Raw genomic sequence first — 21331 nt, forward strand, 5'->3', positions numbered from 1 at the left:
AGGAGGGTGCTGCAGGGGTGCGGGCGGGTGGGGCCGGGTCCCCGCGCTCCCGGCCCCCCCCGCCCTCCCCTGCCCCCAGCTCCCCCCGCCGGGCCCCGCGCGGCCGAACTACCGGTCCCGGCGTGCCCCGGGGCGGCGCGGCGCAGCGGCGCGTGCGCGGCGGGCGGCCGTTGGCTGCGGCGGCGGCTGCGCGGCGGCGGCGCGGGGAGGTCTGCGGGCGCTGGCAAATCGGGCCCAGGATGTAGAGCGGCGGAGGCTGACGGCGCGTCTGACGCGGCGCTGGGTGGGGTAGAGAGTGGGGGGCGGTAGTCGGGGGTGGTGGGAGAAGGAGGAGGCGGCGGCGAATCACTTATAAATGGCGCCGAAGCAGGACCCGAAGCCCAAATTCCAGGAGGGTGAGTGCCGGCGGCCGGGGAGAGGCGGCGGGCGGCGCGGGGGGCGGGCGGGGGCGGCGGGGCCGGGGGGCGACGCGGGCCGCGGCCGGGGGGGTGCGGCAGGGGCTTTGTGCGGAAGGCGCACTGCGGCGGCGGCGGGCGAGGGCGCGGCGCGGCGCGGGCGGGGAGGCCGGGGAGCGCCGGGCGCCTCGGGGAAAGCGGGCGCGGGGGCCGCCCATTGTGGGGAGGCGGCGGGCGCGCCATGGCGGCGGCGGAGCTGAGGTGGCGTGGGGGAGGGGCGGCCGCTCGCGGCGGGGGGGGCGTCCGCCAGGCCCGGGACGGTCCCGCGGCCGGCGCCCCGCCCGCCTCGGCCTGCGGGGACGGGGGGCGCCCGGGGTGGGGGGCGGCGGCCGGGCGGGGTGGGGGCGGCCGGCGGGCCCCCGCGCGGGAGGAGCGCGCTGCTGCGAAATGGCCGCTGCGAGGCTGCGGCGCCATCATGGCCGCCGGCGCCCGACGCTCGCGCGCGCAGCGCCCCCTCCCGGCGGCCGCGCGGGGGCTTTGTGCGGCCGGCGTCGGCGGGCGGCCTCGGGGCGGGCGCGCGCTCGGGCGGCGCGGCCTCGGGGGCGTCGCGGGCGGGCAGGGACCGAGCGTGTGAGCGGAGCTGGCCGCCCCTCGCCGTGTGTCGGGCTTCCCCGGGGCCGGGAGGCGCGGCGCCCTCGCTCCCACCCGGACGGCCCGCCGCCGCCCCCCGTGGGTCGGCCTGCCGTGTCAGCCGGACGGCGCGGGCGGTGCGCGCGGTTCGGGTCGGGGGCTCGGAAGGGAGGTTTTCCGAGAACAGACGAAACTGAGTATTTCGGGTACGACCTTCCCCCCCCATCCCCCCCCGGTAGCGCCGCGTGCGCCCTCGTGGCCCCGTGCCGCGGTGTGGGTCCCGCTGCCCGTGACCTCGGAGTCGCGGCGGCGGTGGGATTGGCTCGGGTGGGCCGGCAGGTGCGGAGCCCCACCCCGGGCATGACGTCATCGCCCGCGCTCCGCACCGCGGTCTCGGCGTCGGCTCCCTCGCTGACCCGTGAGCTCGCGGCTCGCCAGCCTGTCGCGGGCCGGGTCCGGAGCCGCTTTAGTCGTCAACCAGAGGGACGCGGGGACAGATTGGGGGCGACTGCGGAGGGCCCGCGTGCTGCGGGAGCCGGGACTGCGGGGGCCGCTCCGGCTGTGTGTCCGCGGCCGGCTCGGAGCGCGGGTGCCTCTGCGACGGTGGCGGCGTGGTCGGACGCTGGCTTTCCCGGTTCCGGGGACTTTCCTCCTGCGGTGGCGGCTCCGATGTGAGCAGCCTCCGAGGACCGCCGGTGTGCGGGGCCGCATCCTCGCCTGGAAGTCTGTGGGTGGGGAGTGGCCGGCCGGCTGGTGGTAGCCCAGACCAGTGGGGGCAGGGGCATTGGAACCTCGCGGGCCCTGCCTGGGACAGCCTGCACAGAGTGCCTCGGTCTTGGGAGCGGAGCAGGGCTTTCCAGGCCACGTCTGACCCCATGCTTTGCTCTTCTGCCCGGTTACAGGTCTGTCCCCTTTAACGGAGCGCAGGCTCTGGGCGTTTGTTCTCCTGCTCAGGTGCCTCCCGCTCGCTGGGTGTCGTCAGGAGGAGCGGGTCTGGTAGCTAGAATGGAGGTCAGGAGGGCCTTGGCCTCGGTGCAGTTGTCTTTGGCAGGGGGTCTTTAGTATTTATTTTTAAGCAGGCTCTGTGTTCAGCGTGGAGCCCGCGGCGGGTCTCCATCTCGGGATGCCGAAGCTGAGCTGAGCTGAGATCAGGAGCTGGATGCTTGACCAACCGGCCACCCACGTGCCCTTCACGAGTGTCTGGACTGTAGCTGGACGGGGAGGTTAGGGAACGGCGTCCTGCTCTCTGGTGCTGCTGTTGGCGGTGCACCTTGTCTGTATCCCAGGGTCTCCTCTTTGCCGGAAGTGTCCGGGGGTGGCTCCAGCCGGACGCTCTCCTGAGCTCTGGACTCGGTCCCCGGCTGCTTCCTAGAGGGCTCCGTTTTGGACGGGTGCAGCCGTTGTCACGTAGTCCAAAACGGGTCTAAGCCGCCTCCCTCCGTTTCCTGTTCTGGTTCATGCCCCCACCAGCCTGCACGTCAGTTTAAACCTCCTGCTTTTGCTTGCTTGTCCTTACTCCTCACTGCTTTTGGTTCAGACCCATTTCTCTCCTCACCACGGACTCCCGGCAGAGGTCCTTGACGGGTCTCCCTGCCTGCGGTCTCCACGGGAGGCTCTGTATAGGCCCGCGGCCTCTGGCGGGGTCTGCAGAGGGAACCACTGCACGAGAATGACGTAGAGAGCTTTGATGCGCGTTCCTGGGGGTGCTCGTTGATAGGCCTCTGGGAAGGCTGGAGAATCTGCAGTTTTAAAAACTCCAAGAGACTGTTGGGCAGATTTGGGAATCCTTTTGACAGGATAAAGTCCGGACGCCATGACGTGACACGAGGCACTCCATGATCTGTGTAACTCTGATTCCTACTTTCCTGCACGCGTTCTGTGCCCCAGTGGTGGTGTTGCCTTGTCACGTGTACCTTTGGTTTCTGTGGGAGCTCGTCACTCACTCCTGTTGCGCGTGAAGATAAAAGGAAATCAGTGGAGACTGCAGAACGTTGCTCTCCATTTACAGAACCCCCGTTCTGACAGTGCCCCGGTAGGTATGTGAGAGACTGCGTATGGTATGTCGAAAGTGAACATACTGATTTGCTTCAGGATAACTTATGTTGAAGGTTTGTAAGTTGCCAGTTTATTTATGTAAGTTGGTTTTTTTTTTTTTTAAAGATTTTATTTTTTATTTGTCGAGAAAGAGAACATGCACACAAGCAGGCAGAGGAGCAGCCAGAGGCAGAGAGAGAGAAGCAGGCTCCCCGCTGAGCAAGGAGCCCGATGCGGTACTCGATCCCAGGACCCCGGGAACATGACCTGAGCCGAAGGCAGTGGCTTAACCAACTGAGCCACCCAAGGCGCTCCTAAAGATTTTTTTTTTAAAGATTTAAAAAATTTATTTGACAGTGAGAGAGAACTACAAGCAGGGGAGTGGGACAGGGAGAAGCAGGCCTCCCACCCAGCAGGGAGCCGGATGTGGGGCTCCATCCCAGGACCCTGCGATCATGACCTGAGCCACCCAGGTGTTCCAGTTGTCAGTTGTTTTAAAAAGTAGCAGTAATCTTTTATTATTTATTTATTTTTAAAGATTTTACTTATTTGACAGACAGAGATCACAAGTAGGCAGAGAGGCAGGCAGAGAGAGAGAGAGGAGGAAGCAGGCTCCCTGCTGAGCAGAGAGCCGGATGCGGGACTCGATCCCAGGACCCTGAGATCATGACCTGAGCCGAAGGCAGAGGCTTTAACCCACTGAGCCACCCAGGCGCCCCAGCAGTAATCTTTTAAAATGGTGAAAACTTTATTGCCCTGTGATTTCTTAAGAGTTGAGCTAGGGGCACCTGGGTGGCTCCGTGGGCTAAGCATCTGATTTTGGCTCAGGTCATGATCTCAGATTTCTGAGATCAGCCCCATCAGGCTCCTCGCTCATCATTCAGCAGGGAGTCTGCTTCTCCCTCTCCCTCTGCCCTTCCCTCTCACTCCTGCTTGTTCTCTTAAATAAATAAACAAAATCTTTAAAAAAAAAAAAAAAAGGCAGGGGGTGCCTGGGTGGCTCAGTTTAAAGCCTCTGCCTTCTGCTCAGGGTCCTGGGATGGAGCCCTGCATTGGGCTCTCTGCTCAGCAGGGAGCCTGCTTCCCCCTCTCTCTCTGCCTGCCTCTCTGCCTACTTGTGATCTCTGTCTGTCAAATAAATAAATAAAGTCTTAAAAAAAAAAAAAAAAACCAAACTCAAACCCTGCCGAAAGGTAGCTATTACAGAATTTTATTGGCTTAGCCGGGAGATAGATGATTTGACAATCGATATTCCAATCGTGCTTTGCTCTTTACAGCGCGTGCTAAGGTGCTTGTTTGTGGAGGGCACTGCTGAGGTCGGAGCTGAAGTGTTAATCTGTACGTGGCCACGCTCCCGGTTTTGTGAGCAGTTCGTGCGAGTACGGATGTGGTGGTTCTCACGTGTGACCCTTAGCTACGAAGAGAAATTACAATTAACTCAGCATTTTTTTCTTCACTTTTCCAGGTGAGCGAGTGCTGTGCTTTCATGGGCCTCTTCTTTATGAAGCGAAGGTATGACGCCTGTTTTCCTTGGAGAAGTTGGCTGAGATGACTGGTGACATGACTCTGGAGCCTCGGATTTCAGGGGTTGGTGGGAAGACAGGTAGTGGCCGTTTTCACAGATGAGTAGTCCCTAGAGTCTGGCATCTTCTCTCGCTTGCTGAGTGGGTCAGACACGGTGCTGCCGCCTTGCGACCTGCTGAAGGGCCAGCAGCTGAAGGAGCATTTGAGGCAAAAGGTAAAAGACTGGTTCTTTGTGGAAGCGAGTTGCGTTGTGTAGTCAGTGACTTAGGAGAATGTGCTGCCAAGGTCGGCTTTGGGTGGAAGTGTAGAACGCGGAGTGAGCCTGAGCCGGTTGCCTGTGCTAAGGTCGGTGTAGACGATCCCCGTGTGAGGACGCCTGACTTGGAAGTTGGCGTGTCTGTCAGAGTGCGGATCCCAGGGATTCCCTTTCCTCTGCCAGTGGTGCGCTCCTCTTGTGGAAACCGGTTTTATGTTCCCCCGGAGGGAAATGAGATGAGACCTTCCCCAGTGAAAAGTGTTGCTAGTGTTTTGTTCCGGTAACTTCTAGTGCCCATAGGTGGGGTGTGATTGTTGGTAACGCTTGCAGGTTTTAAGAATGGCGTACAGAACAGCAGCGTTTAGTTCAGTGCGGCTTCTGCAGCTTCCTTGGTGAGCATTTGTGTGTGTGAAAGTGGTCCGAACAGTCTTGAAGGGCCCTTGTGACCCGATAATAACCACTTTCAATATTTTTCATCTGTGTCGAATACGTAGATTAGATGTGTGTTTTTAAAGTTCTGAAATGGCTGAATTCGGATTCACGGAGAATCTGGTAACTTTGTGTGCGTGAACAGCTCAGTGATGTCACACTGACAGTTCGTAAGTACGTTGAGAGCTCTGTTGGTCATTTTTGTCCTGAATACCACTTCTCTTGTGTCAGGGCCACTGACCCGGCCGGTTTTTTTTTTCCCTCTGGCAGCAGAAACTCCAGTGAACCATTTTTAAATGGCTGCTGGACTAGCTTAACTGCCCCGGTTCTCTTGGTTTGCCCAAGATAGAGACTTCCATCCCGAGTGGGTAGTGATCGCTCATCATCGTCAGTAACTTCTCTGCCTTGCATGCTGATTGTTTGGCGCTTTTAAGAAGAACATAACATGTTTTTCATCTGTCACTTCGCTGGTGCTAATACTCTGCAGCGAAACAGTTCATGACACCTTGAACAGTATGGTATACATGACGTTCTTCAGTGGATTTGTTTTTGACACATGGGACGCGTCTGACTGGTGGACTTTGAGAAAGCGCAGACGTAGCTTTCGTTAGCTGTTCTTGGAGAGCGCATCAAGCCCGCTGATGTGAGGGTCAGGGTGGCCCCTTACGATGGGTTTTCTGCGTTGCTGGGCCGGCTCCAGCAGCTGTGGTTGTGAGGCAGTTGTATGACTTGTCTGTGAATGAGAAGCTCTGACACTGGTGGTGACCGACACATCGTGTCCTCGTTTTTGGCCACGCAGTTTGAGTGGAGTGTCTGCAAGATTACGTAACCTGAAAAGCGTACCAGATGGTCATCTGCTTTTTCAAAACCTGTTTCTGAGTGAATGTTTTCTTTTTTATTTCAGTGTGTAAAGGTTGCCATAAAGGACAAACAAGTGAAATACTTTATACATTACAGTGGTTGGAATAAAAAGTGAGTATTAGCATTAGATCTTTAAAAGCAATGTTTTATTTCTAACAAGGTGGCTTGTGTCCTGTGTGTCACGAACCCAAACCTCTTAATTCTCGTATGGCTTTAGGGTAACCCATGTACGCGTAGGAAGAAGACAGTGATGGATTTTAGGCTGCAGATCCATTTTATTTTAAGTTTGGATTATTTCTCGTGCCGTAGTATAATGTCTAGTAATAGTCAACCAACTACTTTTTTTCCTGGTTTTGGTACATTTTAGAATAGCTTGTGTTTTTTGCCTTCGCATAAACTCAGTTACTAATTGCAAACAGTTATACTCCGAGCTAGTTGGATTTTTTTGCCTAAAAAAAGGATAAGGTTGATTGATGTGGAAGTTAATGACCAGCCTATGTTCTGAACTTTGACAACATAAATGTTGGCAGAGAGGGATTTCATGTGTTCACTTTTTAGAATATGGTTTAAGAAAGATACAAAAATTTAATTACAGAACCCAATTTTTCACCTTGAAGAGTTAGACTTTCTTTTTTCTTAAGGAGTGGTGTATTGATTTGCTACCAGGAGCGGACAGTAGACGACTGACCGTGTTCTAGAATATCTAGCCAGCGGCACTACTCTCTTTTTCAGCGATGACTCTTTCTCCTGGGGACCCACAAGTATCGCATCTAATAATTTACTCATTTTGGTTTTCAATATTGAAGAGTCTGTAATTTTTACTCCGAGAGGTTTTAAATTACTTTTATTGGTGGTGTTTTGTCATTCAAAGATTGCCAGAAAGTAGTTCTTCTGGGCTTGTTTTCTAGCAACTTTGAAGGTTTTGTATCACATGAGCCGTGTCCTGGTGCCTGGTTCCCCACGTGAGCAAGCCATCGGATGCCGTGAGCACTCTGATGCTGTGGAAGGAGCTTCTCTCTCGGACTCTTCACCAGCCCTGTGACTTTGGTCTTGTTTAGGTGACCCAGCCCAGTTTCATTTTTTAGAAAAATTTTTCAGTGTTTTTAGCTAAGAAGAGATACCAGATCCTTCACTTTTCTTCCGTTAGTGTAGTTGTAGAAAGGTGGAGATCTAAAATGTGTAAAAGCACATTCCTCGTGATTCCCCCCACTTAGAAATCAAGCTATTTCTAATGATGACAGATAGGACTTTAAATAATAAATTGGGAAAACCATGGAGAAAATTTACCCTTCTGTTTTGTAGAAATAAACTGGTTTTATCAAAAAAAATTTTTTTTTTTAAATTTTTTAAGAGATTTTAACAGACAGACAACAGCAAGGGAGGGAACATAAGCAGGGGGAGTGGGAGAGGGAGAAGCAGGCTTCCTGCTTAGCAGGAAGCCTGATGCAGGACTTGATCCCAGGACTCTGGGATCATGACCTGAGCCGAAGGCAGACCCTTAATGACTGAGCCACCCAGGTGCCCCGTAAACTATAATTTTAAGGGTGATTCCTAATACCTGAATTATTTCTGATATGCAGGAAAGTTCATCGTATGGCTCCTGGTACGTATTGTAGCTTTCCATGTTGAGAAAATACTTAAACTGTGCTTCAGTCTTGTATTAGATTCACTGTGCAGGCAGGCACTCCGTCAGGGTCGGTTGGAGTTGAGAGCGTTACAGTACAAAAGGATTCTTCGTCCTCTCCACGCGGTAGAATACCTCATTCGTGCCTGTCGTGTGGGAAAATTAAAGCCTATCCAGAAAATAAAAGAAAAACCGCAAATTCATGGCACAGATTTGCTTCCTTCTCTATTTACACATGTAAATAATTGTTTTAAGATTCCACCTGAATAGCTGTGAACACACAGGTTTTGTGCTTAACTCTTTTATGTACAATATTTTGTGTAAAGTTACAGGTAGATTTGTATAGCTTAAAGACTTGGGTTTTGAGTGGCATTTGTAGTTTATAAGAAATTTTGAAAGTGCCAAGTGCTTGTATTTCCTGATTCTGTGGTTTTAAGATAGTTTTTTCCTGTGTTAAAATTCAGTAACACAAGTAAATGATAGGCTGCGTAGATTTGTTTTCAGCTAATTTTATATACTGATTCCTTGGAAGAAGAACTTAAAAAAGGCACTAAACATTGGAGATCTTTAATATCTTTTAGGTGTGTTGAGGATATTAGTGAACAAAGGTGTATTTTTTGTAGGTGATTTTGGAGTATAGGTCAATATGCATAATTGTGGAAAATTTGATCTTAGTATTTAGAGAAGCCTTTAAATAAACCCATTTTGAAATGGGGAAGAGTTATGCAAATGCCCAACAAGTGTGTTATGTTTCTATTTAGTACTGTGTGAGTAATGCCACAGGTCACTGGAATTGTGGGAATCAGTGACAAGCTACCTTTAGAAAATTCTGAACTTAGGCTTGTGACTTAGGAAAATTTTGAACGTCTGGCCTTTGGTCACCGCCCTAGGAGTGATGTTCCTCAGAGCAAAAGGTATTTCATCTTCTGTGGTTCAGCAAGGGTTTTCAGCTTCTGACACATAAAGGAAACTCTAGAATTGATTTTTTTTTTGTTATTTTTTAATTTTTAAACATTTTTTTAAGTAAATACTGTGCCCAGTATGGGGCTTGAACTCAGGACCTGGAGATCAGGAGTTGCATGCTCAACTGGCTGAGCCAGCCAGGCGCCCCTTGATTTGCTTTTTAGATGGAAGTGTTATCTGTTTAGTATTAGAGTGGGAAGGGATTTTCAGTGGTCTAAAATGGAACTTTGTGGTAAATAAAGATTGACAGCTGCCCTTAATTTAGAGAGAATGGAAATAGATAAAAGTAGACGTGTAAGTAAAAGTAAGATTCTCATTTTGAAAATGGTTTGTCAAATACCTTATCTTCAGAAAGTCATACAGCAGAAACCCAGTCTCCAAATTGGAGTTTCTTAAACTCTAGTAACTATATACATATTTTCAGAAGCACAATATATTATAGAAATAATATATTTCTCAATTTTCAAAGACCTTATTGGAACTTGTTGACACAGACATTTAAATATTCCATTTGTAAATAAATCTTAATAAAGCTTAAGCTAAATTCTGCACCTAGTTACTGAGATTACTTTGTACTGTGCTGTCTGTATCAGAAGTGCTGTGAGGCCCAGGCGCTCTGAGAAAGCTTTGAAGACACATGAGGATATTGTAGCACTTTTTCCTGTTCCTGAAGGAGCTCCCTCAGTACACCACCCCCTCCTGACCTCTAGGTAAATGCATGTTTTAAAGTTTTCTCTAGGAAATCATGTTGAGGATTGCGCTTTAATTACTTACTCTCCTTTGGCTATCTTATGTAAGAGGTCAGAGGGGGGAGATCATTCAATAAAAGATTTTGCTTTGAAATACATCTAATTGTGTCACTAAAGGAGCTCCCTCGGCAGGAGGAAAGAATCAGTTTGCATGAATAGTTCAGCGTTCCCTACGAAATACCTTGTTTCTGATTTCCCCTTTGGAGAAAAACTGCATCAGAAATCTTGAAGGAGCTTTTCTAAGTGCCCGAATGCTGAAGCAACTAGATTTTTTTTTTTTCTTTCCAAAGATTTTATTTATGTATTTGACAGAGAAAGATCACAAGTAGTCAGAGAGGCAGGCAGGGAGATGGTGGGGGATGGGAGGGGCAGGCTCCCCGCGGAGCAGAGAGCCAGATGCTGGGCTTGATCCTGGGACCCCACGATCATGACCTGAGCCGAAGGCAGAGGCTTAACCCATTGAGCCACCCAGGTGCCCCTAGATTTTTTTTTTTTTTTTAAGATTTTATTTATTTGAGAGGGATCACAAGCGGGGGTAGCAGCAGGCAGAGGGAGAAGCAGACCCCCGCTAAACAGGAACCCGGTGCGGGACTCCATCCCAGGACCCTGGGGTCATGACCTGAGCTGAAGGTAGATGCTTCACTGACTGAATCATCCAGATTCCCACAACTAGATACTTTTAAAGAGTGGTTGGTTCTCCCTTTTGATGTGTAAAGCTATCTTTCTGGTTATGTCTTGGAAGTTGGTGCCTGCATTTGTGAGTGAAGGTTGAGGATGGTGTAGTCTGATAAACGGTTGGGGAGTGGTTTGATCTGCGGACTTAGCGGAGCTGGTCCGGATGGTGTTTGCGTGTGCCAGACCTAATCTTGTTCCTGACCAGCCTTGAGTGTGTCTCACGTGTCAGACTCCTGTTTTACACGTACCGTTTAATTTTTATAACCGTTCCATAAAGGTAGGTACGGTTACACTCATTTTACAGGGGATGAAAGTAAGGCATAGCTAGTTTTGTAACTTTGCTATTATGTTCCATATTACTAGTTTTTGATGGACTCTTTCCCTTCTTTGGGAGTTAAAATTCTTCAGGATCTCTTTACTCTGTCAGGGTAGTTGCTTAGCGACTCTTCTATTAAGTGCCATGCTCCTAAGTCATTTGAAGAAGGGTTTGAATGATGTGTTTTTGTAGTTAATCTGGCAGCTACGATTTGGAATGCAGCTTTTGAGGGTATAAAGTGTTCCCTTCCTTTACAGAACAGATACTCATTTGAAAATGGATTTGTAGTCTTAGTAAATTAAATGTCATCAGAGAGATCCAAAGTCTTACCTCTTGGATCTCTAAAAAGTAATTGGTGGACAAAGTCTGAATAGTGGTAAAAATGACTCTGAATGATAATTTCACTTTCGTCTGTTTCAGTTGGGATGAATGGGTTCCAGAAAGCAGAGTGCTCAAATATGTGGATACCAACCTGCAGAAACAGCGGGAACTCCAAAAAGCCAACCAGTAAGTTTGTTTTGCAGCATGAGAATGAGGAGAAATGTGTATAAATTAATTTTGGAAAATGGAATGAACAGTAGAAATTACGTTGACCTCTTGCCTACAAAGTGATTCTTGGTACCTGTCAGCTGCTGTGTTGGGGCTTTAAACTTGAAACGATCAGAAGCCTTTCCTAGGAAAAGGAAGTAGATATGCATCATTTCTGGAGTCTGTCCATAGTGGGCGACAGAAAACAGGATGTTGTTGGAAATTCCTGTGGTCGCAGACTCGTGATCTTAGCTCTCGGGCTCTGTGGGAGTTACACTTGGGAAGGGGGCCTGGACTTCAGTTTGCATATAAATTTCAAATGGAGTCGAGCTGGGACGATTTATTTTTCCACGTGAGTCTCGTTTAATGACAACTGTTGAAATCATTTTTGAAGGGAGCAGTATGCAGAGGGGAAGATGAGAGGGGCTGCGCCGGGAAAGAAGACGTCCGGTCTGCAGCAGAAGAGTGTCGAAGTGTAAGAAGCTCTTTGTTTCAATTCTGCACGTCACTCTGTAAGAGAGATTCAGATCGGTACTTACCGTGTGCTAGGGTTTGCTGAAAATGGAAACTAGAACATTTCAACTTGAAAACACCAGTGAGACGCCCATTCTCAAGTGTTGGGTTGTTGAAAATAGGTAGTTACATATTCTTCAATTTCCCCTAGCAGGGTTTCTTACTACCTCGTCCCCCGTTTTATAAAATTCACCATTTAACTCATTTTTAAAATATGATTTATTGAAGAAAAGTTTGTTTTTCTTCAGAATTACATTGTTTTGCTTTAGAGTTAGTGATCTGACTTGACTACCTAACCATGAGATGCTAGTCGTGAAGGTAGCTGGGCATTGTGAAGGTTGACCTTCGTTGAGGCAGTAATTGGTAGCCAGAGTGGGTGTGCCACTGAGGCCGCCGTAGCTTTTGTGAAGAAGCAGTAACAGATGGGGCGCCGGGGTGGCTCAGTGGGGTAAAGCCTCTTTTCAGGGATCCTGGGCCTTTTGGGTCTTCCTTGTCATTAGGTGGGATATGTTCTAGGCTCATCTGGTACAGTTTCTGCCCTAAGACATGGAACCTCCTTTTTCTCCCAACAGTTTTATTAGTGGGAAAGAGGATGTTTTGTGGAGATTGTAAGTGAGTGGTTAGAGAAAACACCAAGTAATTTTATGTACTGCTTTTCCTGGGTGGAATAGCAAGTATATTTTAAAGTAAAAATAGTAATTAAACCAAGGAATATTTTTTCCTGCATTCCTTTCATTTTGAATCGAGGTTTGGATATAATTTTTAGTGTTTGGTTTTATCCTACTCAGTCTTTAGGTTTCAGTAATTGTTTTTTCTCTGAATACGCGTAAGCACAAATGCATCTAGTTAGAAAATAGAACCAGGTTTACCTTCACTTTGTGGACATCTCGGTCCTTTGTTTGGGCGCTCATCTTTCTGAGCTGGTGGAGAATACGTGCGGTGTGTGTTAGTGCCTCGGCTCCAGGACGCTGTGCTTTGGTTCATTATTTAGTGGAATGACTTTATTTTTTTTCTTTTTTTTTTAGATTTTATATATTTAGTTGACAGACAGAGATCACAAGCAGGCAGAAAGGCAGGCAGAGAGAGCGGAGGGGTGGGGGAGTAGGCTCCCCGCTGAGCAGAGCCCGATGCGGGGCTCGATCCCAGGACCCTGAGATCATGACCTGAGCCAAAGGCAGAGGCTTAACTCACTGAGTCACCCAGGCGCCCCATGTCTTTTTTTTTTTTACTTGAGAGAGTGAGCACAAGCAGGAGGAACATCAGAGGGAAAAGGAGAAGCAGACTCCCTGCTGAGCAAGGAGGCTGACAGTGGGACTGGATCCTAGGACCCTGGGATCCTGACCTGAGCCGAAGGCAGACGCATAACCCATAGCGCCACCCAGGTGTCCTTGGAATGGCTTTTCTTGAGACTGACTTAGAACTTCAGTTACTCTTTATTTTTTTTTTTTAAAGATTTTATTTATTTATTTGACACAGAGAGAGATCACAAGTAGACAGAGAGGCAGGCAGAGAGAGGAGGAAGCAGGTTCCTTGCCGAGCCCAGAGCCCGATGCTGGGCTTGATCCCAGAACCCCGAGATTATGACCTGAGCTGAAGGCAGAGTCTTAACCCACTGAGCCACCCAGGCGCCCCAATTACTCTTTAAATTGAATCTAACAGCTAGTATTGTGACTATAATACGTAGTCATGGGTTAGAGAAAGGACCACAAACAACAGGTTTCTTTTGGTCCCTACCTGTTCTTGACACATATCAGTAAAAGTTCATGGTTTAATCTGACCCAGAAATACTGTCCCAACAAGTACTTGTGTTCCAGAAATTAAACTTGGGGAAACAGGAAAAAAAAAACCCTGTACTTTAGGATGGCCAGACTTTTTGTGCTTACACATGAACATAAAGTGAATTTGAGTTGTAAAATGAACCCCATGCTCTAAATTAGATCAGTACAGTTAGTAACATTTATAAATGTTTTTTAAAGCGGAAGAGTCAGCCTCCTGTAGTGTTCTGGTTTGGTTCCATGGTTTCCTTATACTCTATTTTTAAATAGTCGTGTATGAAATTAAAATGAGTAATTTGCTGTTTGCTAGTTTGTAAATGGATAGGAGTTAAATTGCAATTTGAGATGATGGCCAAGAGGAAGGAGAGGAAGCTTTGTTCTGTGTAGGGAAGAACGGAGGAGGGAATATCCAGTTGAGAGGAGGACAGGGCGACAGTGGCCGGTGAGGGCGGGACGCACACGTTTGTCAGCAGAGTTGTTTGGTGCCTAGCTCACGGGGATACTTGAACTTGTGGAACTGTGGGTAGAACTTGTTCTTATAAACTACATAACATAACACAGTGGATTTTAAATTAATAATATCCTTGGAGTCTGCCAGTGTGGTTTGGTTTATTTTTGTACTCTATGGAGGGAGGTGTGCATGTAGCCAGCCATCAGTGAAAGTTCTTGTCTGAGCAGGGAGCGGTTCGCAGCCTGGTCTCACCATCCAAGGCGGTATTTCTCTGTGAACTTAAACCTGGTAAAAGGGAACTTCTACTAGCAGTAATCACTTTTTTTTCTTTTTCTTTTCTCCTATTCTACTTTTAGGAAAACCAAAAAGAACAAACAGAAAGGTAAGAATATTAAATTTGTTAAAATTCATTATTTTATTTTTATAGCATTTGCTGTTTGAAATTAATGTCAAATGTTCAAGTTTACAGAGTTTTCAGAGTAAGCGTGTGTTTGTTGGTCATGTCAAAGCTGAGTCACAGCAGCATTCTCAAGTCCCATACACCGTAGTGTGGTCCTGGGGGACTAGAGACCAGCTCTGATACTGTTTTTACCATGGAGGAACCTGTGGCATGTTTAGTCTTGATTGACAAGATATTATTTTTTTTTAATAAATGGAAGATATTGTGAAATGTTGCCTCACGCCAGATGTTTGGTAGAACTGTTCGTACGCTGTTTGTGGTGGGACTGCGGCTCTCTGTGGCAGATCTGAGTGACTCCTGTGTAATGGGCAAGTGGGAACCCCAGGGGTTCAGGCTGTTTTCCTTATGAGTTTCTCCTCTATTAAGCTGAAAATCTCCCTCCTTCTCCCAAAACTGTGCAGCACCCGGAAACGGGGATGGCGGCAGCACCAGTGAGACCCCGCCGCCACCTCGCAAGAAGAGGGCCCGCGTGGACCCCACCGTGGAGAGCGTGAGTAGTGCCTTACCTTCGTAAGTCGCGTGTTAGCATTGTACTTTGTGCAGAAAACAAGCAGAACTTGAGTTTTCATGAGTTTAGCATTTCTGTGAGTGATAAAATCATACCTGATTTCCAACGTTATGAATTTGGAAGTAAGGCTTTAATTTAGTTTTAATGTAACAGTTTTATGTTTCTGACATCGAGGTTAGGAAACGGATGTACTTAGAGTGGCGCGTTCTCAGACACCTTCGTGGCGGTTATTAAAGACTTCATAAGGAGTCAGTACATTTAATTTTATGTACTAAGTTCAGGGTGGTCATATTTGGAACAGTCCTTGGATATCAGCAATAGGTGGGAAATACTTGTGAGTGTAAATATGGCGTGTAACATAAATACGAAAGTACCACGTGAGAGTGCGCCACGTGCGCGCACTCACTTGCAGAAGAGAAAGACCCAGTTACCTGTGAGGGCGAGATGCTTTCTCCCAGCAGCTTAGTGGTAGGGGTTTTTCATTTATGATTTCTGAACGGCAGCTCCGCAGTCCGTCTGGGTACTTTAGTGGTGCCTCTGAAGGTGGAGAAAAGCCCTGAATTGTAGTTTGTGTTCATGGGAAAAAGTGAGTTTTTAATGCCGTTCCCTTTTCTGTCCAGGAAGAAACATTCATGAACCGAGTTGAAGTGAAAGTGAAGATTCCCGAGGAGCTAAAACCGTGGCTTGTCGATGACTGGGACTTAATTACCCGACAGAAACAGGTACCTTGAAAGCGACTCAGATTGTCATCTGTAGGTGTTCTTGACAGTGTGGAAAACGGTTTTGAGAAAAAAATGGTACAGACTTGACTGTTGCAGGGAGGTGTGCGATGAGCATTACCGTAGTTCCGAGAGTGAACAGTGTGATGACCAGAAGGCATCACTTGCAGAGGAGTAATGCCGAGTCCATACGTAAAAGTCCCATGAGTTTGCAGTGCGAAAGGGTGGTGAGAGCTCCACTTTGGAGGTTGCTCGGGTAGGAAGTCATTCTGAAAATTGATAAAGACAAAGAAGCAGCATGTTTCCTATTCCGTCACTGAAGATGGGTTACCGTCGCATGATGTTGCTACCCGCGGCACGTAACAGGAAGCGCGTAATGCCTCCTGCAAGGTGTTCGTGGCTCCCTTCAGCTCAGGGAACCTGACTCTGCTCCAGCTCCAGGTCTGAGGACTCGTGTGAAGGAAATAGGGGCATTATGGCGTACGGGTGTGACCTCGACAGGTGCTGGCATCAGCCATCAAATCCAGAACGAGGAGCCACGTTCTTAGAACAGATGGCGTGGGCAGGGATGGGGGGCGTGAAGCGTGACTGCTTGAGGCTCAGGTCCTAGACGACAACACATGCCCCTCGTTTGGTTCTTGGTTCGGTTCTTGAGCTGAACTGCTGGATTCAAACCTTGGCCTCACCAGTTATTGAGTTCGGACGGGTTCCTCAGCCCTTTTGTGCTCTGTGTTCCACCTCCCACGACTGACATGATGAGGATGAAAAACGATTTATTTCGCGTGTGCTTGCAGCAGGGTCAGGTGCATGACCCACATAGAGGAAATCATGTCAGTGTCAGGAAGGCGCGTTTCTGCATTTCTCTGTGGCACATTCCGTAGACTGGATGGAAGGAATGCGTGTCCGGCAGATGACCGGCCTTTAGAGCCGTGACAGCTCGTGTGGCAGCAGCTAGTCCTGCTTGGCTACGTACTTGAAGTGACTAAAACACAATTTGTATTAGTTCCTCAGCCACATTAGCCCATGTTGTAAGTGCTGAACAGTACCATTTCCTATTTCATAAGTGTTAGGTGGTCTTTTGTGCATTAAAGCTTTTCAGTGTAATTTTTCTTAAAAAAAAAAAAAGAATACTGTGTTATTCAAGTGTGGTTTTGTTTTCGTAGCTCTTTTATCTTCCCGCCAAGAAGAATGTGGATTCTATTCTAGAGGATTATGCGAATTACAAGAAATCTCGAGGAAACACAGATAATAAGTAAGAATACATAATTTTTTTAAGTATACACAGAGATATTTTTCTTTTAAGTATTTTTATTTCCAAATAAATCCTCTGAAATGGCCACTTATTCATAAAAATAATGTCATCAGAAACCAGCAAAGTAGCATTTCATTGCTTTGATGTGGAGTTTGGTTGGCAAATGCTTTCTTTATGGGCCAGACAATAAATGTTTTAGGTAAAAGTGAAGCTATTATGTATGAGCACGTACATAACCATGTAAAATACAGTTGCTTGAGAATGTTTTTTAAAAACCGTTCTTTCTTAGCTCGAGGGCTGTAGTTTGCTTACCACTGGTTTATTTTTAGAATTGATTTTTCTTGTTCTTTTGTTTAAATCCCTTTAAAAAATTTTGTTAGTTAAAAGTTCATTGCCGTTAGTTCAACCTTCAGTTCTAGTCCCTTGCTGTTAACACTGGTTGAATTAATACCCATTTTTCAATTCTTTTTAGTGACTTTTTTTTTTTAAGATTTTATCTATTTATCTGACAGAGATCACAAGTAGCGGAGAGGCAGACCGCGGGGGTGGGGGTGGGAAGCAGGCTCCCCGCTGAGCAGGGAGCCCGACGTGGGCCTTGATCCCAGGACCCCGAGATCATGACCTGAGGCGAAGGCAGAGGCTTTAAACCCACTGAGCGAGCCACCCAGGTGCCCCTCAGTGACTTGCTTTGAAAGTAAATATTTTTGTCTTTGTCAGGGAGTATGCTGTCAATGAGGTTGTGGCCGGGATCAAGGAGTACTTCAACGTGATGCTGGGCACTCAGCTCCTGTACAAATTTGAGAGGCCACAGTACGCCGAGATCCTTGCCGACCACCCGGACGCGCCCATGTCCCAGGTGTACGGGGCACCGCATCTACTGAGACTATTTGGTAAGGTCCTGTTGAGGAAAAAAATACTTTTTATACACTGGTTTTTATCTTTTTTTTTTCTAAAGATTTATTTATTTGAGAGTGACAAGTGGTGGGAGGGGCAGAAGGAAGGAAGAGAGCACGAGAGAGAAGCAGACTCCCCGCCAAGCAGAGAGCCCGATGTGGGACTTGATCCTAGGAACCTGGGATTGAGACCTGAGCTGAAGGCAGAGGCTTAATCCAGTGAGCCACCCAGGCGCCCCTGTCTTTCAGGTTTATAATAATCTTTGTTTTTCATAATTGACATCAAGGGGTAACAGAAAATAACATTATAGAACATTCCATTTCAGTTGAACTTTTTATCTAAAATGTTATCAAATCTGTTTAAAAGTGAAGAGTTTCTAAGATCACGTGCTTTAAAGGAATCAGTGACTGCATTTGTTGCCCACACCGTAGTGCTTTTAGTGTCTCTTGTGTAACCTCGACTACGTTATTCTGTTTACACAGTACGGATTGGAGCGATGTTGGCTTATACTCCTCTGGATGAGAAGAGCCTTGCGTTGTTGCTAAATTATCTTCATGATTTCCTGAAGTAAGTGTAAGGGTATGCTTGAAGTTAAAAATGTGAATTAGCGCAGTGCACCGGAAGTCACTGGTCCGTGGCGCTGTAGATGGGATGCACGAGAGCCACGTGCGCAGCGCGGGAGCGGGGAGGAGCGCGCCGCTGCGGACTGCCCAGGTGCTGGGACTGCCCAGGTGCTGGCGCGGCGCTGATGGGCACAGCTGGGCAGGAGGCTTCTGGAAGGAAGCAAAATGTGACGCACACTTAAGTCACAGACCAGAATTCTAGGTGAATCAAAAGCATAAATCTAAAATGGAAACTATTAAGGTAATGATGGAAAAATGATAATATTTTCATTATTTTTAGAGTGAGCTTCTTTCTAAACACTCAGACAGTAGCGGAAATAATCATCTTGACTGTGTAAAAAGTTAAAATCCTGTGATTAAGAGTAGTAACACAGAAGGAAATAGTAACACGGAAGAGTTGTGATCACAGTGAGTAAAGCAGGGACGGCCGGCACTGTGGGCTCCCACGGCAGTGGCAGCGCGGCGGCCTGCCCAGACTGTGTGCAGGGCTCCCCTGCTCAGGGGCCCTCTGTGTGCCGGCTGAGATGAACCAGACTGCAGAACCGGGCAAGGGGGCGCTTCTGCTCTCTGTAGCTTTCTGGAGGGCATTTTGGCAGTGCCTGTTGGAAGTTCATAGGTGCTTCCCTCGGGCCAGAACTGCCCCCGCAGGTGTGTGAAAGTGCACAGAGATTTCCCGACGCGCGCAGGTGTGAGGTACACGTGTGCAGCAGCGTGTTCTCCACAGATAGGCCGCTGCCGCAGGCTGCAGCTCTACGTATCCCGATGGGGAAGCTGTCCACGTTGAGGCAGCTGAAAACAGCCACGCTGCAGGAACAGTGGGGGTGTGAGTCCCCTCGTTTGTGGAGAAGCGTTTGTACTCTTTGGAAAAGATCTAGAAAAGTGTGGGTCCTACCGAATGGTGGATTCGTTCCTGGGCACCGTTCTGGGAGGAAAGGTTGCAGTGGTCGGTTTCTACTTTGTCTCTGTATTTGAATGTTCTTAGAGTGATAACACCGTGTTTTCTAATCTCAAGACTGCAGCTCGTGCCTGGAAAGGGATGCGGCGTTCGAGTCCGCACCCTTCAGAGGAGGAGGGTCCCCTCTTCCTGGACTTCCGTGGACTCTCACAGTGTCACGCCACTGACCCTTCAGTGCAGGGCCCGTTTCGATTTTTATGGTGGTTGGAGTTTTTTTTTTTTTTTTTTAAATGTGACTATGCCATGTAAACTATACAGCATCTTATGGGTATGAGTTAGTGTTATCTATCCCATAGTGTAGCACAGCCATTCTTTTTTTTTTTTTTAAGATTTCATTTATTTATTTGAAAGACAGAAATTACAAGTAGGCAGAGAGGCAGGCAGAGAGAGAGAAGAGGAAGCAGGCTCCCTGCTGAGCAGAGAGCCCAACGCGGGGCTCGATCCCAGGACCCTGAGATCATGACCTGAGCCGAAGGCAGAGGCTTTAACCCACTGAGCCACCCAGGCGCCCCACGGTGGTTGCAGTTTCTGAATCTGTATTTCATACAGTGAGTTTCAAAGAGCTAAAGCAAACACTAGAAGTTCCTTTAGGGTGCAACATCTGCTTCCTAAACACAGTCCCAGCTCTCGTGAAGACAGCTGTTCCTGACTGTTCCGAAATGCGGTGACTGTAGCCTTTCTCGTCCTCACGCAGCACTGTCTGGCGTGTGTGGCCCCGTGTATGTGAGTTGTGGTGACAGGTGTTTTACCGTGAGGCTGCCTTTATTTTAGTCTCTCTTCAGGGAAACTGTCCGGTGTGGCCTCTGTGCCGTGGTTTAGATCGAGGTAGGCTTCTCCTTCATTTTCGTAATGACTCCGTTTTGTTTTTAGATACCTGGCAAAGAACTCGGCCGCCTTGTTCAGCGCCAGCGATTACGAAGTGGCGCCCCCGGAGTACCACCGGAAGGCCGTGTGAGGCCGGCGGCCCGCGCCTCGTCTGGATCTCTGTAAACACAGTTTGTGTAGTCCTTCTCTTGTACAAATGATGTACTTTGAAAATGTTAGTGTACAACAGAGTTGATGTTTGTTTTCTGTTTGACCTTAAACAGAGAAAAATAAAAGGGGTCACAGCTCCTTTTTTCTTTTCTTTTCTTCTTTTTCATTTCAAAGTTGCTACCAGTGTATTCAGTGACGGACAACGGAGAGACATACTGTAGCCTGTTCTATTGCCTAGTCGACAAAGCTGCTTTGAATGCTGGTGGTTCTATTCCTTTGACACTACGCACTTTTATAATACGTGTTAATGCTCTATGACAAATGCTCTGATTCCTAGTGCCAAAGGTTCAATTCAGTGTATATAACTGAACACGCTCATCGTTTGTGCTTTTTTTTATGGTGCTTAAAGTAAAGAGCCCATCCTTTGCAGGCCATCCATGTTGTTCTTAGGCATTTTATCTTCGCTCAGATTGTTGAAGAATGGTGGCTTGTTTCATGGTTTTTGTATTTGTGTCTAATGCACGTTTTAACATAATAGACGCAATGCATTGTGTAGCTACAGTTTTCTGGAAAAGTCAATCTTTTAGGAATTGTTTTTCAGATCTTCAATAAATTTTTTCTTTAAATTTCAAAGAGCAATGTGCTTGTGTGGATGCATTTTGAAACCTTTTTGTGTCTAGACAATGATTTTTCAGGTAGGTGTGTAATTTTCTTGTTTGGCCTTTACAGAAGGAGGTGGGTGTCTTTAGCATCAACCCCTAATCCTCTCATCCTTGGCAGCTGGCTCCTGAGTCGTGGCCAAGTAGTTAGAGACCCACAGGACTGTTTCTCTGCTTTTCCTAGATGGTTCCTATGCTGCTGCGACCCCTAGTTGTCTAATTATTTTAATGTGTTTACATCAACACAATGCCTGCAATCCAGGGTTTTCCTTTTCTTCTTCCTTTTTTTAAAAGATTTTATTTATTTATTTGACGGATCACAAGTAGAGAGGCAGGCAGAGAGAGGAGAGGAGGCAGGAGTTTCCCTACTGGGCAGAGAGCCCAATGCGGGCCTCAATCCCAGGACCCTGAGACCATGACCTGAGCTGAAGGCAGAGCCTTTAAACCACTGAGCCCCCGAGGCGCCCCTGGGGTTTTCTTTCTTTCTTTCCTTTTTTTTTTTTTAAAGATTTTATTTATTTATTTGAGAGTCAGAAATCACAAGTAGGCAGAGAGGCAGGCAG

The 21331-nt window shown here is 47.9% G+C and overlaps 2 protein-coding genes across 4 annotated transcripts; both read left to right on the forward strand.

Annotated features, from left to right (window-relative positions):
• Positions 1-232: 232 nt before the first annotated feature.
• MORF4L1 (mortality factor 4 like 1) lies at positions 233-20742 on the forward strand. 3 transcript variants are annotated; one of them, XM_046008659.1, is made up of 13 exons: positions 233-395; positions 4525-4571; positions 6173-6240; positions 9310-9426; positions 10877-10963; positions 11379-11459; positions 14080-14105; positions 14585-14673; positions 15312-15413; positions 16574-16662; positions 17380-17552; positions 18039-18123; positions 20005-20742. In XM_046008659.1, exons 1-13 carry the CDS (start codon positions 356-358, stop codon positions 20087-20089), a joined length of 1089 nt encoding a protein of 362 aa, XP_045864615.1. In that variant the 5' UTR covers positions 233-355; the 3' UTR covers positions 20090-20742. The 3 variants fall into 3 exon arrangements, with proteins under 3 accessions (XP_045864615.1, XP_045864616.1, XP_045864617.1); XM_046008660.1 differs by lacking the exon at positions 9310-9426 and having other exon boundaries at positions 243-395; XM_046008661.1 differs by lacking the exons at positions 6173-6240; positions 9310-9426 and having other exon boundaries at positions 248-395.
• On the forward strand, positions 649-3219 carry LOC123944014 (transcription initiation factor TFIID subunit 4-like). The gene is made up of 2 exons (XM_046008662.1): positions 649-2248; positions 2822-3219. Exon 1 carries the CDS (start codon positions 843-845, stop codon positions 1698-1700), a length of 858 nt encoding a protein of 285 aa, XP_045864618.1. The 5' UTR covers positions 649-842; the 3' UTR covers positions 1701-2248; positions 2822-3219.
• Positions 20743-21331: the final 589 nt, after the last annotated feature.

This window comes from Meles meles, chromosome 6 (assembly GCF_922984935.1).
Source record: "Meles meles chromosome 6, mMelMel3.1 paternal haplotype, whole genome shotgun sequence".
NCBI classification, from domain to species: domain Eukaryota; kingdom Metazoa; phylum Chordata; class Mammalia; order Carnivora; family Mustelidae; genus Meles; species Meles meles.